This window comes from Mytilus edulis, chromosome 6 (genome assembly GCF_963676685.1).
Source record: "Mytilus edulis chromosome 6, xbMytEdul2.2, whole genome shotgun sequence".
Lineage (NCBI taxonomy): Eukaryota > Metazoa > Mollusca > Bivalvia > Mytilida > Mytilidae > Mytilus > Mytilus edulis.
The window spans coordinates 83,951,679-83,975,381 of NC_092349.1; the positions used below are offsets into that span (position 1 = coordinate 83,951,679).

General features: G+C 33.3%; 1 protein-coding gene across 1 annotated transcript; it reads left to right on the forward strand.

The window, feature by feature from the left end:
- The first annotated feature begins 22,571 nt into the window (after window positions 1-22,571).
- On the forward strand, window positions 22,572-23,273 carry LOC139526695 (transcription factor hamlet-like). The gene has a single exon (XM_071321855.1). It carries the CDS (start codon window positions 22,572-22,574, stop codon window positions 23,271-23,273), a length of 702 nt encoding a protein of 233 aa, XP_071177956.1.
- Window positions 23,274-23,703: the final 430 nt, after the last annotated feature.

The following is a 23,703-nucleotide window of genomic DNA, read 5'->3' on the forward strand; positions in this document are numbered from 1 at the left end:
CACACTAATGTGTTTTTTCATGAACAAACTAACCAAATTTTGGCAATTTTCAACGCCTCATAGCTTGTAAAATAGCACGGTGACCTATACTTTTTATTAAATATTTGAAAAGAGCATAGTAAAATCTTCATTTTGGCAAATTATAAAAAAAATCTGTCTCAAAAAATATATACTTGTGATCTACCTTAAATGATAAAAAAGGTAATTTAGTTTTCAATATATGCTAATTCTGAAAGAATTCATGACGAAATAATTGCTACTGACATTTATGTCTACAAAACTCTCAAACGGAAAATATGACGTTTTTGTACATTTCTTTCGAAAAACCTGCATCATTCCTAAGTTGATAAATTCAGAACCTTGCCACATTTTCGTTAAAAAAAATAATACTGTGCCATTTAAAACGAAAACAAAAATTGATAAATTACAATTTAAATCGGAAGACCAACACGATTGTATTTTTTGTAACACCGCAAATAGACAATGAGGACATTTTAATCGAAGTATATCGTCATAAATATTGGCATTGTTCTGTAAAAAACACACGAGTTGTTATATGCAACAAATAGTCATATTCCAAACAACAATGGAGAAACGTTCAATGTATACTGCGAATCTTATTGTGCTTCTTATTTATGCCTTTTGTCCGGCGTTAAGGCGTTAAGGTGTACAACACTGACGAGAGCAGATCCAAACATTTGTCCAATTAAAATAAGGTAGGTACTACAAGGTATCATTTTATAATGGCTGATTTCAGCGAATTACTATTTCACTTTTTCACTTTTATTAAGGATTGAACAAAAACTAATAGTATTTTAGTTTGTTTTGTATCTCGTAGTTATTGCCCCTTTAAGAGCTGTTCGGATCACAAATACATTTTCTGATCAATATTTGATTAATTAATCAGCTCTTATCACTTCTAGAAAAAAATAAAGAATTGTATGTTTTTAAACATTTCGTGATTGACATTGTAATGTGCATTTCAGTAATGTTTATTGTACCCGGTTTATACAACTTTTTTTATCTTTTGGTCTTTGATGCTGTTCGACTTCGTGCTTGTTTCGGCTTTCAAACTTTTGTATCTGGGCGTCACCATTAGATCTTTGTGTGGACAAAATGCACTTCTGGCGTATTTAAATTTTGAACTTGTTGCCGTTGGTTGGCTGTTGTTCGTGTGTTTCTTTGTCAATTGTGTTCTCCAATTTATTTATATTGTAGTCCTGTGGTGTTGAGTTGTCACATGTTCTCCTCTTATATTTAATGCGTTTCCCTCAGTGTAAGTTTGCTACCCCGATTTTGTTTTTTGTCCATGGATTTATGAGTTTGAACAGCGGTATACTACTGTTGCCTTTATTTATATACGTTTTCTGAAATTTGTAAATACAAACAGGTTAATTAGGTTGATTAGTTTAAATTTTTGTTGGGAAAAGGGAGGTGGTATGAAAGAATGTTCAACATTTACATTTAAACTTTTATTTATCGTTCAGTTATAAATTATCAACACTTCGTGAGGTTTTGATACCAAAAAAAAAAGAGTATTACCAATATGTTATTTGATAGGACCAGCAAATAAAACCAACAAGTTACAGGACCGCGGAAAAAGTTTAAAAATCGACCTAAAACATATTATCTGAGACCCCAATATAAGTCTTAGGCAAGATTTTTAATTGACCAAACCATGAAATTTCAACACACATGTTCATTATGTTAACATGTTCCTTTTTTCAAATGCTTTCAATGAATGTGCCTTCTTTAGTGAGGCAAATATTGTTGATTATTCTCTCACACGCAGGTTTCCATAGCAGCAAGTCTAATAAAAATTCGATAGTCCATTACCTCAACAATCCTAATTTTAGCCGTCTTTATTTATCTTTTGTAGTAAAACTAAAAACGAAACAGAATATATATTAGCGTGCTGTCCTAATTATTTTAACCAGAATGGAAAATGTCAAGGTATATAAATACATTAATATATTTTATTGTAGCATGAGGAAAGTAGTAAACACTCATTGTCGTTTGTTTATGTAATTTATACGTGTTTCTCGTTTCTCGTTTTTTTATATAGATTAGACCATTGGTTCTCCCGTTTGAATGGTTTTACACTAGTAATTTTGGGGCCCTTTATAGCTTGTTGTTCGGTGCGAACCAAGGCTCCGTGTTGAAGACCGTACATTGACCTATAATGGTTTACTTTTTTTAAATTGTTATTTGGATGGAGAGTTGTCTCATTGGCACTCACACCACATCTTCCTATATCTACTCATGTTTATTTTAAATATGTTTTTGCATATTTGGTGTTATACCTTATCAAATTGGGGAAAAATTAAAGTAAAAATAAACCCATTGCATTTGCAATTATTGATTATGGCATAAAAAAACAACAATCTCACAAACATTATCTTAATAAAGGGAAGGATTGCGTAAATGCTGAACAATGTATTTCTTGAAATACTGAACAGTAATATATTTCGTCGTTCGAATCTTATAACTAATGTATAATTTTGATAAGAATTGAGATAGCTATACATTTAATAACGAAATGCAATGGTATATATATATCACACTTCCGTTGAAATATAATAGCTTATTCATCTTGTAAGTCCAGATAAAAATATGCTATATTGTATCTTTGCTTTTTCAGGGAAAATAGTTAAGTATAGGTCCGTGTAAGAATCAGGCAAATCAAATAAAAACTGATAAGTCAATATATAAACACGGAATATGGTGAAATTTTGGGAACTTTGTAATCCATTAACCAAAAGTGACAAAACCATAATATTACATCATTGTATGCCATATTTGTCTAGAAAACAAATAGATTGAATGCATTTGCCGTCCGCATATACTACAGTGTAACGCATTGAAAGTAGGTCAATTTCTATATTGATTTTCGGAAAACAGCAGATGCCTAGCACACATTTTTTTTTATATTTGAAATCATTTGATACATATCTTCTCTTTTAATGAATAAAAAGTTTGGAAATTTTTATTTAAAAAATGTTATTTACTAAAGTAAAATTATCGAAATGCTTGCTAGGTAATAACACAATTATTGTGGAATTTGGCTCATTACTAATGTAAATCATAACATTTTTCCCCTTGGAAATAGTTCAAGCGACGACCCTCCTCCCCAATCATACACAAACAAGCTATATATTGTTCCACTCAAAATGTAAAATTATAACCCTTTAAACCCTGGTATATCATATGTATAGGAAATGGCATGACATAAGTGAATATCTCACCTAAATTTGATCAACATGGGGCGTAAAAATCATAAATAATAAAAAACAAAACTGAAAAATTGACGATTTTGATGGTGCTGCCACCTACAACAGCGAAATATTTCCGAACTTTTTTTCTTTCGATTTATTCTATAGGGCTTCTATTAAAAGGGAATATATAATCAAAGTGTGTAGACTGTTGCTGTTTCTTAAAAAAATCAAATGAAATTAGATGAAATTTACATTTTTCTAAAATTCATTTTGATCACATTTCCATGGTTACGGTATAGAGACGGAATGTACACAATGTAATTTCTTTTGTCATTGGGAAGAAAATATTTGAAATCAATTTTCAATCTGTTTCCATATCACTATACATATGAACTCTATATAAAGTATATACTAGCAACAAAAAATATATTATTAAAGCAAGATAAATTACTTTAAAAACATGCCTTTTTGTAGTTTTCCTTGCTCATTTTTAGGGGCCATCAAGGGGAAATTTGAAAATGAATATTTTTAACACAAAAATTATTTTTTTTAAAAAAGAATTTCACATTCAAGTTCTAATAAGGTAAATCCATATCTAGAATATGAAATTTGATCAATTTGCCAAAATTGACTTATCACTGTTTGCCTGATTCTTATATATATATATATATATACATGGACCTGTATTTAAATGATGTACATGTATTTCGTTTTCATGTTATTGCATATGAGTTTAAGTATTATACTTGTATTTTATAAACTAAAATAATTTATTTGATTATTCCTCTTTTTGTTTGAATTAATCCGTGTGTTTGTAGGATTTTATTTGAAATTTTTGTCGTCTTTTAGCATGAATATAAAATATCTTTACTTTTTTAATTCTCACTTTTTTAGCATGTCCAGCTGGTACATTTGGTAGAGATTGTTTGGAGACTTGTAGGCACAATTACCACGGTGTACGATGTACTCAGCTTTGTAACTGTGAATATTATAAGAAATGTGACCCAATTTATGGCTGTGTTTGCAATACAGGGTTTACTGGTACAAAATGTTCAAATGGTAAGTAAATAACTATCATCCATCATTCAAATTTGCCGGACAATTTGGAGAAATGATTCCAAAATTCATAATAATCAGTTTATTTCACTCAATATATCATTTGTGTAATACATTCATACTTAAACCTTAGAAGATATGATATTCATTGCTTTGATTACTCCCAAACGAAACCATTGCACATTTTTACAACATCAAACACTCTTTCAAAATATATTATCGATGTATTGAATATTTGCCTCTGAAACAATGGCAACTCTTCGCTATTCACGAATATGACCTACCGAATAAGACTTTTTATCGGATTTGTAATAACATAAGCAACACGACGGGTGCCACATATGGAGCAGTATCTGCTCACCCTTCCGGAGCACCGGAGATCACCCCCAATTTTTGGTTGGGTTCGTGTTGCTTAGTCTTTAGTTTTCTATGTTGTGGCGTTTGTACTATTATTTGTCTGTTTGTCTGTATGTCTTTTGTTTTAAGCCATGGCTTTGTCAGTTTATTTTTAATCTATGAGTTTGACTGTTTTTCTCGTATCCTTTGTCCCTCTTTTACATTTACTAGTTATGGATATATGTTTTTTAAAGCATCCTTATTAGTATAGCTAGTTTTTTTTATTTAACAAACGCCATGTACGCTATGTGTATTGAGGCGAATGACTTTTTTATCTGGCATATTCTTTGGGGATTATCAATTTTGTTCTTGTGTATTCAGTAACGATTAAATTTGGTGTTCATTTCAATTAAAGCGTGTCAATTTGGAACATACGGCGTGAACTGCAGCGAAGAATGTTTTTGTGCGCACGGTGCTGAGTGTGATCCTGTTACTGGAGACTGTTTATGTACTGCTGAATGGTTTGGTGACCACTGCACAAAAAGTAAATAAATTTTGTCTCTCTTTACGTTTTCTTAAATAATTTTATGACATTCAAATGAGCTAATTTTTCGCGTAGATCACCGTTTCAAATCAACTTAAGTCTGGGATACATTTTTTGAACTAGCCTTTATTAATTATAAGTACTCATTATTAAAATGTTATTGTGTTTCGTGTCGATCGGAGGAAATACTTTTCAGTTTATTCTATTGAAATGCTGGTTAGGGGAGGTCTGCATTTGCCAGTTTTAAGTCATGGAGTCAGTACTTTTGCGGTTGTCGTTTGTTAATGTTTATTAATATGTAACAGACCGTTGTGTTTTTGTAGTTTTTTGACATTTTTCAAGTTAAGGATTTAATTTTAACGTATTAGAAATTTTAGAGGCTCATTGTTGTAGGCCGTTCAATGATATCGATTGGCCAAAGTCATGTAGTATATGGTGAATATCTTTCTCATCAGCAATAATACCACACTTTTTTTTTTATTGGTATGGGATTCATATCTATATTTATTTGCCAGAAAAACATATATAAATTACAGTCGTTCTGACTTCAATTTGCATTCTCAGATTACAGTTAAAATTCGCTAATAAACCTTTGTATATATACATTGTACCAAATTAAAAAAAAATCAAATTATCCCTACATTATCTTCTCTTGTAGAATGTCCATTAGGAAAATTCGGAATAAATTGTAGTGAAATTTGTGACTGTTCATATGATATTCCATGTGAGGTTAGAACAGGAGTGTGCATTCGGGGGAACCATGCGTCAGGTAAAAGTTAGTTACATTTATTAAAATACAATTAGAAATAGTGAAAACAGGAGTAAAATCCTACCACAAAAAGTTAAGGTGGATCAAAAAGGTATTAAAACAATGAATGAATGTATGTGCTCCGAAACAATATACATTTTAAAATCCGAAGATGACAGATATTAAACGTGATCTTTATTTGAAGCGATCAGCAAATTAAACCTGATGATGAATGTTGGTCCTCCAGAAAAGAGAGACGGGATATATTAATAGGATAATAAAACCTTTAAGTAAAAGGAAGATTGACATTATGAAGGCAAACACGATTAGTATCGTCTTTGCCTTATTTTGATATGTGTTAATACGAGATTAATTTTATTCGTTTTTAAAATTAGTTTGTTAATTTTGCTTTTTTTACTTACAATTTATATTTCAGAATGTCATCAGGGGTATTATGACTACAATTTGAAGTATAACTGTTCAGAAACATGTATATGCAACGATGAAGCAACATGCAACAATCACTCAGGGATATGTGAATGTAAAGATAAAACTTCATGCACAAATATAAAGAAAAAACAAATTCCAAAGGACAGCACGTCAACAATTCATATAAATAGGTACTAGAAGTTATTATAAGACTAATATTGCATTATGTCAAACACGAAGAAATTGGAAAACGTATTATAGAACACTACACATAAACTCAGGGGAATCACAATAATTAAAACAGTTACGAAAAAAATCTGACTTAAATGAAACCTAAAGTTAGAACGAAATGAAATTGCACGCCTTAATATTTTGGTCTAAAAAAAATGTATTTTAATGCATAAAGTATTATGAAAATGTCGTTTAGAGTTTTGCTGGCCAATTTGTACTTGATATAACTATAGGTATGATCTTGATTATATTCATTTTGCAAAAAATAGTCTGCATTCCGATCGGTATAAGTTTTGTTTTCATCAAATAAAGTTTAGTACAATTTGAGGGACGGTACTATTGGTAATAGATAGTTTACAACTGTCATCTCGGTTATTACGTATTGAAGTGACAACATTTTTGGAATACCTTAAATGAAGTAAACGGTATTTGCTTCATATGAAAAAAATCAAACAACAGTCCATACTGCTTATTATAAATTTGGCATAAGAGGTTTTATCACATACTAGTATTTGTTACGAATACGTTGGGTTTTGCATATGCAATAACATCATAATTGCCCAGGGCAAAAAAAAGGTTATTGGTTATTGTGCCCTTTTTCCAAATGACTTGATGTCATTGCGTACTTAACGACAATTTTTAACACTTTTGTGATAAGAAATTTAAGATTCTACCAGCTATGTTTCATTTAATTGTTATAGTTGGTTTGTTTTGCTCTCAATTCTTCAGAACTTAAATATGTGATAAATAGATTATAACATGTCTTTTTAATATTGGCCCTGGTATCATCCCCCTACCCATATCGGTCCTCGACTAAAGCCTCGAGGCCGATATGGGAGTCTCGGGATGATATATATCAGGGCCAATATGGAAAAGAGCATGTTATAATCTAAACTTATTTCCAAGTTTCTTTAGCGACTGCATATGTTTCAATTGGAGTTTACAAACCATTTAAAGTATACAGATGAATACGCTACCTGAAATATTTGCTCGTCTTACGCAATTATTGTTGTAATGAACATTAAATGACTTTTAATGACTTAAAAACCAAAGATAAGTGATAAAAAAGGAGCACACTTAATCAATATCAAAAGATAATAGGTAAACATGATGATAACACAAATTCATCTGAAATAATTGAATCGAGCAAATCAGGTTTTCAATTGAAATGTCGTGATATGACAAAAGGAGTTTTGACATTTATCTATTGCAATTTGTGTTTTTACAGGAATTTATTTATTGTGATAGTAACCCTATCTATCTCCATATTTTGTGTACTGTTGCTGGCTTTAACATATCTGCTTTTTGGAAGGTACTTGAAGCATACTACGAACCGGGAAAGTCAGAATAATCGTAATGGAACACAAAATGTCCATGTCCATTACAATGAAAGTAATCATTACAGTGAAATTCGCGATGATCAGTTGCATGATATAAGGGGAACAAATTCTGGTATGGTAGAAAACGACCTTTCGCAGAACAGATTTCAGCAAACAACAAATAGAGAGCATCAAAACAATGTACGATCTTTGTTAAACATCAACATATTGGAAGACCAACATAATAATTCGTACTGGTCTTTACAACATGAAAACGATGATTACTTGAACCCATACTGTGCATTAAGGTTTGAACGACGTGTGAATAGTTGTATTTTGTGAGATTTTATCATAAAGATGTATTTTTCTTCGGACTGCGCTGTTGTTGATAATGTTATAAATATAATTCAACTTTTTATCATCTTTTTATGATATGTAAGGAGTAAATGGTGTACATTGTATAGTATTCACACATTTTAAAGCAATTTAGAGATAAATAAATATGTAGAAAATGTAACCCAAAGTCTCTACGTACATGTGGGAAGATTTTTTATTAAACATTCAAATATAATTATGCCTTGATATCTGCTGGTAAGGCAGCTACACATATATGTTTGACTAACCTAAGTATTACATCAACGAAAAAAATGGAAAAGATTTCTTCCGACCAATTTATTAAAACCGAGATAGAATTTTTTAGCTTCTCACAGCAAGCGTTTTTGTTGTGATATATTCACTTACATAGAAGACGTTATATGGCAAAGAAATACAAACCACTTACAAAATGATTGAATAAAAGGTCAATGATATATTAATTCCAAAAACTATCACGTCAAACTTTTGTCCATTGAGAGAAGTAAGTAGGTTTAAGTTATGTCATTACTCAAAATAAAGGAATTAAAATATTCATATTTAGGTTTACCCAAGGATTCAATAAACAACTCCGCCAGTTTCAAAATAGTCTTAATATGTATTCACCCTTTTCTTGTAGACTTGGTCGAATGCAAATCTGAGAACAAGGACTGCATGTATAGCAAAAAAGCAAAAGTTATTTTTTTTTTCAAATCGCCAACATTTATCAAATGTAACAGGATTATAATTTAGTACGCCAGACGCGCGTTTCGTCTACATAAGACACACCAGTGACGCTCATATCAAAAGAGTTATAAAGCTAAACAAGTACAAAGTTGAAGAGCAATAAGAATCCAAAATTCCAAAAAGTTGTGCCAAATACGGCCAAGGTAATCAACAAAGTTTGTTTGTACAATTTTTTTTAAATCTTGTATTTGCACAAAAAAGCAGTGGCTGCCTTTACATACAAAGTTAAATCACAAAAATACTGAACTTCGAAGAAAATCCATTCGGAAAGTCCATAATCATAAATTATTTTTAACCATGTTGCATACAATGTTTTCTTCACAATATTTGTCATGATGTAAAGTAATGCAGAATATCTACTGATTTCATAGAGTATTAGCGTTATCTAAGAGTGAGTTCTCCAAGGTACAATGCAAGGCACACATTGTCTTGTTTTGTGGATAAAACGGCAAATATGGAATAATACAAAAAGGAAGTAACCCAGGAATAGCACCAACATGTATATCTTATTCACCCAGACGCGCTTAATTAAGATTAAATAGCTTTTTCTACCCTTAAAAAAGGTTAAAAGTTAATTCTAGTGCATGGTACGAATATTTACTGAATATGTCTATTTTAATTATCTGGCTAAAACAAACACTGAATGCTCTTAGTACGTATATATATTTTCTAAAAAAAACAAATGCGAACAATACAAGGCGATTTTGTTCAGAAGACAACAAAGAGACAAAAGAGTTTAGTTGTAAAATGTCCTGAAAGTATCAAAATTTCCAAATAAACCTGTCTCTATCATGTCTACAATGCATTTTCATCGCTGTACATAAATAGTTATTCAAGTGTTCTAAACTAAATCATATTCCTGAAATACAGGCCAAAATCAACATCGACGACAGGGTATATTAAATGCAATGGAGTTGAAATGTACAAATCTCATCAATCTAAAAACAAGAATTAAATCGAGATAACACAAACTTAAGGCATTTCATGAACTTTAAAAGTAGCGAAACCAGGTTTGTCAACACGGTAAGCATATTTCAATATGCCTACACCACTTGAATAGCCAAACCACACTCAGTCAATATACCACTATCGGGAATGGTAAAACAGGCGGTAAATTTGCAAATCTGATGACAATTCTTATATCCAATTATCTTGCACCGCAAAACTAATGTCAATAGTGAGTTATGGATCAGAAACATCTTATTGGTCAACCAGTCCGTTACTACTGATCAATTGCAATATGTGTAATCTGCGCGATAAACCCGAAAAATAATTACTGTGGGAAACTTGAAATCATTTGGTATATTATCGATGAAAAGGTCCAAGTTTGATGCAAATGACATTTTTGTAAGTTACCTTAATATCAAGGTCACTGATGTATGCAAGATGCAAGCTCTTTTTGTAATAAGGGCTATTAAGTCCAGTCAAACTAAGGCCGTGTTCTCATTGACCTAAACACGGGGCTGTGTTAGTGGAATTCACACGTAAACTAAACACAATTATGTTCCCATTGATAAAACTCAATGTTTACATATAGTTTAAAACATGTTTTGTCTACATGCAGTAGATAGTCGATGTAAAACTTGTGTTGCTCAGTGTACCCTAAACAAGGTATTCAAAACATGCATTTTACCATTTATATTTAAAGAAGAAACTTTTTTTTTTAATAAAATGATATTTATAACAATTATTTATGTAGGGTTTTTTTACCGAATTATTTGTCTAAACTCGATATATTAATTGGTTTGCTATAAAAAAAAAAAAAAAACTATGAGCAGCGTCATTAGGGAGCAACCATTTAACTACATGCGGGAAAGGAATTATAGTTTTTATGTTCGACACAGAATTTTTCATTTTCGCGCATAGCACGAACATTTTTATTTAGTTGTTCAAAGATATCCATTAATTAATTTTGTCCAAAATTTAACACCATAAGGTATGGGGAAAATCTGGATTCAGAATTTGTTTTTCCTCATTGAACAGAATATTTTTTCATCAATTTTAGAATCAGAATATTATTTATGGAAAAGTCTAGACTCAAAGCATCATTATTGCAATTCATTTGAAAACGTCTTCCCGAATTGACTGAACATACATAGAAATATTTGCCACTGGTCAATTAACGATTCACTCATAAATGCATTACTAAAACACTCTAAACATCTCAATCCCTCCTCTTCGTTCATAGCCTATTTGATGTATTGCGTAATTAGTGGTGGATTCAGATGCGGGTGGGTTCCGGGGTTTGAAACCCTCTTTTTCGGACGACCAATGTTTGGAACGCCATGCATTTTAAAAATGCCTTTATCTGTTTAACCGCCTCTGGTAATCGAGACATTTTTAGTATCTTTAAAATAGGTGCAAATCATCAAAATGACTTTCATCACTGCTAGAAAAGCTGTCCAAGAAATTTTAATTCAATTCTATGTAATGAACATTTAAATGACATATAGTTTATAAGTGTGAACAAAACTTATGCACAGGTAATTAAACCAGGTATATATAGGTGAACAAATTTAATGTGAAACCAATGTACATTATATTAAACTAATTGTAAACATGTTTACTGTGCATGGCGTTTGGTGTGAACACGGCCTAAGATTTAATCTCACACTAATTGCATCAGAAAATGTTTTAGTTATAATCTATATAGCGTTATGCTCTTTATATACACAGAAAAAAAGTCCCATAAAATCTAACTTGAGGAAAAAACAAAATCAGCATTTTTAATTTCCTATGGAAATTAACATTGGAAGGGGAGATAACTCATGCAACAAATAGTCTTTCTTGTTCAGTTTTTGGTTGTTTTTCTTGAAATTAATGTAAAGTATGATACTTTGATGGGGTTATAAGTTTGTATTTGACTGAATTATATAATCTTCTGCTCATGAAATGTACAAAACCGAAGTGTTACGGGTAGTTTTATTTTTTTCGTGCATTTTTCATTAAAGAAATTGCAAATTTGAAGCTTTGTAACCATTTTGAAAAAATGATGTGAAAAGTTGGTATTGTTTATATCTGTATATCATATTTTGTCAGCAACTTACTCATCTAAAGTAACTTTAAACCACAAAGAGAAGAATACATGCTTAATTATTTTTTATTAAATTTGAGATTCATTACCTTGATCAATAAATGGTCAACTAATGAATTACGAAATCTAGATTATAGCTTGATAAAATATATGACAACACCTTTAAAATTATTTGTTATACTCTTTTTTTTTTTTTTTTGTTATACTCTAAAGACTGTTAAAAATCAAGAATCATTACATTCTGATGAATAGAAGCGGTAAAGTTATACTTTTGTAACAATTTTTTTTTTATACTAGAACACACCCGTGAAATCGCGGGTCCGTGACTGAGTTAAAGTATATAACTATGCGTAAGACTTATTTCAGTGTTGGTTTTGTCATCTTATAAAGTAATGCCGACTATAAGATACACAGTGTTCTCTGCTTTCAAACTCTTTCTTTGTGAACCCTTCAACCTGGAACTTGTCAATTATTGGTAATATATATTATTAGGAAAACAAAAGTTCCTGGAATGAAGTATTTTTTTAATTAACAGCATTGTCCTATATTAGTTATAAATAAAGTTGAATTCTTTGATTCGCTGTTTTACGTCATGCCAGCTAACAGATTGAAAACTGTTCCTTACATATACGCTTCATTTTAAGTCAAGATTGTTAGTATTCGTATTGTTATCTTAGAAAGTCTCACTGATTAAAATACTACAATAGGGAACAATTTGGCAATGATTGAATTAATTTAGTAGTGCCCTGTGATTATGACCCGTGTATATTGCAACATCCTAAATACACCGTTTGGTGGTGCACCTGTCAGATGAGGATAAGATTATAGGTAACAGGTTAATATACTATTGGTATCGATATCGGAATCGACACGGAACTTGTTAATTATTGGCAATATTAATTATGTGGAAAACAAAAGCGTCTGGAGTGGTGTAATTTTTAATCTACACCATTGTCCTTTATTAGCTATATATAAAGTTGAATTCTTTGATTTGTCGTTTTTTCCCGATGACGGCTGACAAATTGGACCTCGTAATTTTAGTATTATAGATTTCTGCCTTTTTTGCAAGAGTTATCTCCCTTTTCAATGCAAATCTCCACAGGAATTTTAAATGGTGTTTTTTTTTAGTCTTCCTCAAGTTAGATTTATTGGATCTTTTTTCTGTATATATTTGGGGTAAAATGCTAAAGATTAAAACTTAAAAACCTTCTGTTGCAATTACTTTCGGGTTAGGGTCAAATTTATGCTAGATTGACTGGACTAATTGGTTGAGATGACATTTTAAATATATCTGAAAGTAATTTAAAATTTTTATAAAATGCTTCTGAGAGGGTTTTTTATGAAGTTTGCTAAACCGAACAGCAAGCTAAACAGGATCCAAAAAATGACAAGTGAAAAACCATTCAAACAGACAAACCAATTGTCTATTCTTTATAAAAAAAAACGAGAACCGAGAAACACACATGATCCACATCAACTAACGACAACTACTGCACATCAGATTCCTGAATTAGGACAGGTGCAAAAAAAAAAAAAATCAGCGGGTTCAAACGTACCCACCTTTACCCTTATCGAAAACAATAGTGTAACGTCACAACATAGACAGACACACGTATGCATGAATTTTCATCATCGGCTTTGATTGCAATACCCTAACGTAAATGTGACTTCCACACGGATTTGTTACCTGCTGAAATACCAAAAAGACTCATCACCAAGCGTTTAATTTATTTTGGTATTTAACGATTAATAATCCGTGAACGACATGTGTGCATAGTCAACAAAAGGTTTATTTTTCAACTAGATTTATATAACATTATTAACTTGCGCACGAATACAGCTACTGAACCACTCAAGTTTCCCGTTTTTCCGTTTTCGCTCCGTTTTTCATTCGTTCCGTTTGCGTGTTTCGTACATTCCGTTTACGTGTCATTCATTCCATTCATTTCGTTCATTCCATTCCGTGTTCCATTCCGTGTTCCATTCCGTTTATACACGACATAGCATGATAACAAGCGTGTTGTTCGGTAAATTGTTAAGCTAATCATTTCGTTTTAGAACGTTTACAGCGTGTGTGAACGATTATATCATTCTAAAACGAAAGGTAATTGGATTCGTTTCACAGATAAATTTCGTATTTTATAATCACATCATCACATGTATTTTTCTTTATTAAAAAAAAAACGACAATCACCACATGATGGTCACTGGCTCAGGTCTGAATAGACTGTCTTTTTTAATTAAATGATGTGAAATTTTGTTAAAACTTTTTTGTTCGCAGTATAGTCATTAAAAACTTGTTGAGACATGGAAATATTATATTTTACTTTCATGCTGAGATTAAATGTATTCACAGGTTCATTATTTATTTTTTGTAAAAAGGATGTTTAAGAATATCCCTATATTAAAGTGTACTCTACACATGGCTTACTGGATATACCGAGTTGCAAATATCTACATGTACATGTAACTAATTTACAATAAAACGAATGTAGAAAATTATAGTACGGTAGTTTGTAAATAGTCTTCTTTCTATTTTAAATGATTAAAAGTAAATGCTGAATAAAATGTATCTACGATTGCTTAAAACATAGGGACAATATTTCAGTAAGTCTGTGTTTCATTTAATTTGATTTAACAAGCTAGATTTATATTTTTTTTTAATACAGCTACTGTAATCTTAGTATTATAGGAAAATATTTTTTTTATTTGCATTTCATAAATACAATGAAATATCATGCATATGAAACATGTATATGCAGCCTTGTGTTTTACATGTAGTTTAGTGGACTATTGACAATAACATATTTCTGTAAAGCTAAACAGACATTTTATTGCAACAGATGTGTAATAATTAAAGTGGTGACAACGATTTCGAGGATTTCATACATATTTTAATCAATCCAAATAACCAGCGGGCGTACTCTGCAGGACATCTTTTGAAAACTGCCAGACATTTCACACTTAGCTTAGTTGTTTAACAGATACTTATTCTACTGCCAATCATTAAATGGAACTTTTATTTTTGTTATTTTTAGCAAATGAGACTAATAAAGATATTTATATATTTACATTGATCTTGATTTTTTTTGGTGTTTAAAATTTGTTCAGAAATATAATTCAGTATTTTTATTTCCTTTATTTGAAATGTTTACGCTTTCAGCTAATCTGACAATAACAGTGTAGTTACAACGTGATACCTATTAAGAGAATGATAAATGAAAAAAAAGTCACAGGAAAAAAGTCCCGGGAAAAAGGTCACAAAGTCCCTAAAAAATAAAGTAACCGAAAATAAAGCCACAAGAATAAAAATCACAAGAAAATAATCACAGGGAGCTGAAAATGCGGTATGGGCTTTTCTCACAGTCGAAGACCGTACGGTGACCTTTATATATATAAATTTGTTAAAATTTCTGTGTCATTTGATCTCTTGTGGAGAGTTATCGCATTGCAATCATACCACACTGTCTTCTTTTTTTATATATGTGTTGTGCAAAAAAAACAACCACAAAACCATTACAAGTTGTCGATTTATTCATTGACAGTTGCTTTTTCAGTTAGTGAAACCGTTAATAAAAACAGTCACGTACTTTGACGTTTAAAATTAATTTGAATAAGCATAGCATACTTATAGATACATGTATGTAAGTTTGACACTAGTAATTTTGAGGCCCTTTATAGCTTGTTGTTCGGTGTGAACCAAGGCTCCGTGTTGAAGGCCGTACTTTGACCTATAAAGGTTTACTTTTTTAAAATTGTTATTTGGATGGAGAGTTGTCTCATTGGCACTCACACCACATCTTCCTATATATATCTAAGGGCTGTATAGCCAGTCAAAGTCTTTGAAAACTTCCATCATCATCATCAATGGCTTTTTTTTTGGGGGGGGGGGGGGGGGGGGGGGTAAAATTATAGATTATGATAATATTTCTAAAAACTTGTGATCTTTTTACAAATTTCCATTAACTAGAAATTAATATTCAGCCTTAAACGTTGCCGATGAGAGCATTTTTGAAAACCATAAATAATATAGTGTAGATATTTCAGCTTTGTCTTAAAATTTGCAATAAAAAAGTACCTTCAAATATTGAATCAAAACTCTTTTGAAACAAAGAAATTTGTCCAGATATATACATGTTGTATAAAGAATATATTTTTTCCGTGTTCTTTTCCGTTTATGCACGACATAGAATTTTCCTTTCCTAATCAATTGTACTCATGACTTAAAGTAATGTGAAATTTTACAACAAATCATCTACAAAATTGTACTTTAATGTCAGTAAGGACAAAAAGTCATATGTTACGTATTTTATTTCATGAACATTAAATCGGAGCCCAAGAGATCCGTCAGGAGATCCGTCCATGGCTCCGACGAGGATTTGTATATAAAGGCCGGGAATACCATTACGTGAAGGCCGGAGAGCGAACATTTGTAGAGTGAAGGATTACATTTAGTGCGCTGAAAAGAGTAACTATTCGCAATGATATGATGTGGTTTAAGTGAATATACGAGCTTGATGGATATATTAGTTTAGTGAGGATATATGCGGGTTTTAAATGACTGACAATTATTTGATGTATATTTTGATTATTTATGTGATTTTAATAATACAACATAACAACTTTTTATTTGTGTTTGAGTCTGTTCGCCTTGCCCATAAAGGTTCACGTTACAAAATGGTGGCAGCGGTGGGATCGATGATTCCAGAAGATGAAAGAATACAGTACCTTTAGTGCAAGATTTATTATGTTTAAATTGTGATGGGAGATTCAAACGGAGACTATACGAAATATGGCACTTATCCTATGGATTTCACTTGTGTTGATAGGGATAATAATAATCAATATACTCGACCTGGAATATTTACTCCTACAAATCCGGGTTGGAATATTAATCAAAATCCGTATATTCCGCCCTACATTCAGACGACACCGATGTTTGTTTCACAGGATCAGGGTCAGACGACTCCGCCTAGTAAAATACCTTCTGTGTCGAGTCAATATTCGTATCCGGTTATGACCAGTACACCAGTGACCGAGCAGTTTAATCATTTGAGCGGCCATAGCGGTAATTTAGCAGGTGAAAATGATTCAAATGGATGGAAAGGATTTTTCCTGAAATGGATTTTGGGAATTGTGTTTATTAGTGTATTGATAAGTGGTGCGGTAAATATGTATCCGTGGCACGAGTTAGTGTGCTGGTTGAAATTAAACTTTGTAGTGATTTGTACGACTGTTTTTATTCTATTTTTGTTGACAGTGATTGTAAAAATGTTTGAGGGAGATAAAAGACGTAAGAATACATTGTATGAACCATGTTCAGTGCAGCCGATGGATGGAAGCAATTTTACTCCTCCAGAAAGGACTTATCAGGAAAACGATCAGAAAGTGCGGAAGAAATTGTCATTCGAGCCAGAAGAACGTTTTGGAAGTGAAAATTCAGCTAGACAGTCAGAAATGCATGCGAAAAGAACCTTTGATGGGACTACCCAAGATGCTTGGTCTGACTTTTTGCGGTATTATGAGAACATTGCTACACTGAACGGCTGGTCAGATGAAAGAAAACGGATGGTTTTTCTTACTACATTGAGAGGTCAAGCGGAAGCTTATGTGCATGGATTACCCAATAGTGATATTATTAACTGGAACTCTCTTTTACAGAAAATGGAACTTCGCTTTGGGCACTCTAATATGAAGGAATCGTATCTAGTAGAAGCAAAGTTGAGAAAACGTAAATCTGGAGAGACTTTTAGAGACCTAGGACAATCCATTGAAGACCTGTACAGACGAGCTTATCCTGCTAGTCCAGACACAGTTCAGGAAAATAGTATAAAGACTTTCCTTGACGCCTGTGGTGAATCAGAGGAGTTTAGACTATCAGTTAGACGTTCTCGACCCAAAACTTTACAAGATGCTGTGACGAGTGCCATGGAGGAAGAATGTATCAGGCTTAGTGAAAGGCACAAAAATTCGATGAAAAAGTCTGTGTATTCCGTTGAAACAAATAACAAGGATCAATATTCAAGGAGAAAGAACGATAATTCACAAAGAGGACGACGCGTCCCAAATACCGCGAATTACCGTAAAGCGAAAGTGGAAGATATCACTTGTTATAATTGTGGAGAAATTGGACATTACAGAAGTCAGTGTGGTCGACTTCTAAGGGGAAATATTGTTCCGCCTGTGAAAACGGACGGAGACAGGACAGTATCGCAGTTAAACGGAGCACGGTCGGAGCAGTAGGCCATGCTCCGACCGCAGATCATATGAGGCCTAGCACACATGTAAATAGTGATATTTCCAGTAAGGAAAGTATGTCTAAAGGGGATATGTGTGAATGTGCAGGATATTCACTAGACGATTCTAAAAGGAATATTTTAAAAGCCATTCACGAATCCCATGACAGCCAACCTGAACAGGAAAATCCGAATAGTGAATATTTAAAAACGAACGACAGGCAAGATAATGTAGCCGTGATAGCTAGTGTGAAAGGAAGTTCAAGGATGATAATAGATGGAATGATTGAAGGTTCCGCTATTACATGGAAAGTTGATACCGGATCAAGGAGAACATTTATCACAGAACAGAGCTACTATAGTATAATGCCGGAGTGTAGACCTGTGCTGAGCCGAGTAGATACACAATTTGAAACTGCAGATGGAAGTACACTAGATATTTTAGGCACGGCTGTAGTGAACATTAATTTTGGTGAATTTTGTGCTGCATTTCCAATTTATGTTGGAGGTGTTAAAATTAATTTATTAGGTGAAGATTTTATTTCTAAATATCGATGTCAATGGAATTTCGACTCGGGATCATTAGATATTTGCGGATTTACAGCTCCGCTTGAGCAAGATAGTGTCAATGTGCGATCTAGTCGTGTTATAGCAATGGAAACCATAGACATTCCGGCGAGACATGAAATAATTGTAAAAGCTAAGCTCACTAGAGAAGTTAATGCTGAAAATAATTCAGAAGTGTTTGGAATTTTGTGCCCTGATAGTAGTTTCATGAGGAAATATGGATTAGCTATTGGAAGAGTTTTAGTGAATGCATCACGTTCGCATATTTATTCGAGGATCCTAAACCCTTGTGATACCGATGTTATTCTTTATAAAGGCACTCATATTGGATTGTTCGTTCCAGCTCAGAAAATTTTGAGTGACATTGGATTGATGGAGGAAGAGACCGTTTGTAATGTTCGGGAAATGGACACGGATCCACAAAAAATTCCACAGTATATGGCGGAAATGTATAGTAATGGAAGAGAAAACCTCACAGAGAGTGAAGGTGAGAGCTTTAAGGAAGTCCTGCTGAAGTACAGAGATATTTTCTATGATCCAGCAGGAGAACCAGGAAAGACAACAATTGGTATGCATAGTATCAAATTGAAAGAAGAAATTCCAGTAAAGGAACCCCCAAGACGAGTACCTCTTTATAAACGTCAGGCAATTGAAGATGAAATCAAGAAATTGGAGGATAAGAAACTTATTGAAAAGTCTAATAGCCCGTGGTCTTCAGGCCTAGTTTTAGTGCAAAAGAAAGATCTTTCATGGCGGCTGTGTGTTGATTACAGGAAATTGAACGATAAGACGATAAAAGATGCCTATCCGATCCCTAGAATAGAGGATAATATAGACGCACTCAGTGGAGCAAAGTGGATGTCAGTTTTGGACCTGAGTATGGCTTATCATCAGGTGCCGATGAATCCAGCAGATAAGGAAAAGACTGCATTTTCGACACCCAGAGGTGGGTTATACCAATATGTTACGATGCCATTTGGATTGTGCAACGCAGGAGCTACGTTTCAAAGGATTATTGAGACAGCAATGCGAGGATTGCAGTGGCATGTTCTAGTTTTGTACCTAGATGATATTATAGTGTTTAGTGAAACATTTGATGAACATTTGGTTAATTTGCAGAAAGTCTTTCAGAGGTTATCAGATGCTGGATTAAAGCTTAAGGCTGCAAAGTGTAGTTTTTTTAAACACGAGGTAGAGTATCTCGGACATATTGTGTCAACCGAGGGGGTGCGGACGGATCCTTCTAAAGTACGGGCAATAGCCAAGATGGAGTCTCCGCAAAACGTTTCCGAATTAAGATCTTTCATTGGACTAGTTTCTTATTACAGAAGATTTATCAAGGATTTTTCGAAAATTGCTAAGTGTCTTTTTGACTTATTGCAGTTAAAAGCTCACTGGGAGTGGACAAGTGATTGTGAACAGACTTTCCGGTTACTTAAAGAAAAGCTTTTAAGCTCACCTGTACTTGCATATCCAGAAATCGACGGAGAAGAGTTTATATTAGATACAGATGCGAGTCATTTTGGAATTGGAGCAGTTCTGTCTCAAGTTCAAGAAGGAAAAGAAAGAGTGATAGGATACGCAAGCAGAACATTAAACAAACCTGAACGGAATTATTGCGTAACACGAAAAGAACTATTGGCAGTAGTTTACTTCATTAAATATTTTAGACATTATTTACTTGGTCGTCACTTCAAATTAAGAACGGACCACGGTTCACTCACTTGGCTTTACAAATTCAGAGACCCGGACGGTCAAATAATGAGATGGATACAGCAACTAAGTAGTTATGACTTTAAAATTATTCACAGACCAGGTTTGAAACATGCAAATGCAGATGCATTATCTAGAATAATTGTACAGGATAAGGATTTCTGTAAACAATGCAATCTACCATGGGATTATGTGTATATCAATTCAAGTGACAAAAGTGATAGTCTAAACATCATAGACCAACAATGTGAAACTCAAAATTCACAAATTATCAGTACTATTGACGAAAACGAAAATGAGGACTTGGATTCAGAAGACCTTCCGAAAAGAAGAGGACCGAAACGTAATGCTCCGAGTAAAGCAAAAGGACTGAAGAAACCTGTTATTGATTTATCACCGGAATCTATACGGGAATTGCAAGTGAATGACCCTGGTATAGGTCCAGTTTTAAAACTGAAAGAGGAAAACAGGGGAAAACCAACAAGTGATTCGGTTGTGCAATTCAGTCAGACAACGAAATTTTGGATAAGTCGATGGGATTTACTGGAGATCAAGGATGGTATGTTATGCGAATACTGGGAAGACGGTCCAACCTATTCAAGATGGCGTGTTTGTGCTCCGTGTGAAATTCAAAAGTATGTTTTATGGCAGATCCACGATTCACCAACATCAGGACATCAGGGCATCAATAGGACTTGGCAAAGAGCCAAAATGTGTCCATTTTACTGGAAAGGAATGAGGCAAAGTGTTATCGATTATGTAAAAAGCTGCGATATATGTGAAGAAAAAAAAGACCCAAAGTATACGAAACGACACGAGCTTAAATCTTATATTACAGGAGGGCGTTTTGAAAGAATTGGAACAGATATAGCTGGACCATTTCCCATTTCTAACAATGGAAATATGTACATAGTAGTAATTGAGGATTATTTCACTAAATTCATAGAAATATTTCCAATACCTAATATGGAAGCAAAAACGGTCGCCGAGGTGATGCTTAAAGGCTGGATAAAAAGATATGGATGTCCACTAGAATTGCATAGTGACCAAGGTAGACAGTACGAAAGTCAGTTATTTCAATCTATATGCAAATTCTTAGAAATAGATAAGACAAGAACGACACCAGGTCACCCTAGATCGGATGGATTAGTAGAGCGTTCGAATAGAACAATTAAAGACATGATATCAAAATATGTGCGCACCGATCAGAAAGACTGGGACCGATGGATTGACTTCGTGGCAATGGCATATAATTCTACTCCTCATCAAAGCACCGAAATTTCGCCATTTAGGATGATTTTCGGGGAAGAAATGAGAATGCCATTAGACGTAATTTTAGCGGAGGAATTATGTGAGAATGGTAGTGAATTAGTTAGCGAACACGATCATGTTATGAAGCTTCAAGATAAATTAAAAACAATACATGAAATTGCGAGGGTATCTCTAGGAACAGCAGCGAAGCGCCAAAAGCGTCAGTATGATAAAAACGTTAAGAGACTGGATTATAGTAAAGGTGATTTAGTTAGACGATACCAACCGAGGACCGCGAAAGGAGTGAAGAAGAAATTATCGAGATTTTGGACAGGCCCGTGGGTAATAGTTGAGAAACTTTCCAACGTTTTATATAAAATCAAACATTCGCCGAATTCAACGCCTGTTATAATACACGCTGACAATTTAAAATTGTACAAGGGGGAGAAAGTTCCAAAATGGTTTAAGCCACAGAAAACAATTGTTCAAGCGGAAATGCCAAATTTACAAGCTTTTGAAGAAATGCGGCAAAATAATATGGAAAGAGAAAAAGACACTGAAAATGAAATAAATTCGGAACCAACTCAACATCTTAATGATACGGATACGTCGGAGAAGTCATTCACTCCGCCCGTTATTACCGCAAATAATTTCCCTGAAAGTTCAAACGAGGCACCGCCAGTAACTCCGTCTGGTACTCCGTCTGGTACTCCGCCTGCAATTTATCGAACGCGGTTGGGTCGGGTCATCCATAAACCACCTAGATTTTCATAAGTAAGGACGTTTACACCAGCATGGATGCAAAGTTTAGTTGTGAATTTTGTGATTTGTCATTTACAAAGAAAAGGAATAAAAAGAGACATGAAAAGGAAATTCATGGACAAAGAAAGAAGAATAGTCATTGTGACATATGTAATTCTAGTTTTGGAAGGAAAAGTGACCTTAAAAGGCATGTTAGGAAATTCCATAGTGATGAAAATAAAGGACATCAGGAAGTTCCAGCAGAAAAGGAAGAATTACTTGTTAAAATTCCTGATTATTCTGACATTTCGGATGATGATATTGAATGGGATGATAACAATAACATTACTAGTGATTATAATTTTCCTGATAGAAATGCCAACGGAGACGCAACTACATCATGTACATATGAAGCTGATAATTGTGTAACAGTAGAAAAAGAAAACTGCAACTTAGATGGCTTTTGTGTAGTGGATGATGACTTTCTTGATATAACGGAAGAAGAATTTACAGACATGAAATCTAATTTAGTAGTAGAGGAAGAAGTGAAAACAGTAACACTAACATTGATAAAGACTGAACAGAAATTCTTGGACGGCTCCGTCAAGGTCAAAAAGGAAACGTGTATTGGCTACACAGAGAATGTTGACAAGAATAGGTTAAATGTGCCGGATATTGTAACAGAAGTTACTAATTTAATCAATGATGTTGTGGATTCAAACAACAATGTACCTGAGATGTTTTATAATCTTTAATTTACAATAGATCTATAAATAGATAATCCAATTCATCAAAGGTTATTATATAGAACGATGTGATTAAACACCTGTGTAGGATTTTATATTTTATTCGTTAATATTTGTTTCTGGAATAGGAATTCCACAGTCCTGGAAAGGGGGTATTGTTACGTATTTTATTTCATGAACATTAAATCGGAGCCCAAGAGATCCGTCAGGAGATCCGTCCATGGCTCCGACGAGGATTTGTATATAAAGGCCGGGAATACCATTACGTGAAGGCCGGAGAGCGAACATTTGTAGAGTGAAGGATTACATTTAGTGCGCTGAAAAGAGTAACTATTCGCAATGATATGATGTGGTTTAAGTGAATATACGAGCTTGATGGATATATTAGTTTAGTGAGGATATATGCGGGTTTTAAATGACTGACAATTATTTGATGTAT

Coding starts and splice junctions, on each gene's coding strand:
- LOC139526695 (XM_071321855.1), top strand. CDS start 22,572: ATGGATGCAAAGTTTAGTTGTGAATTTTGTGATTTGTCATTTACAAAG.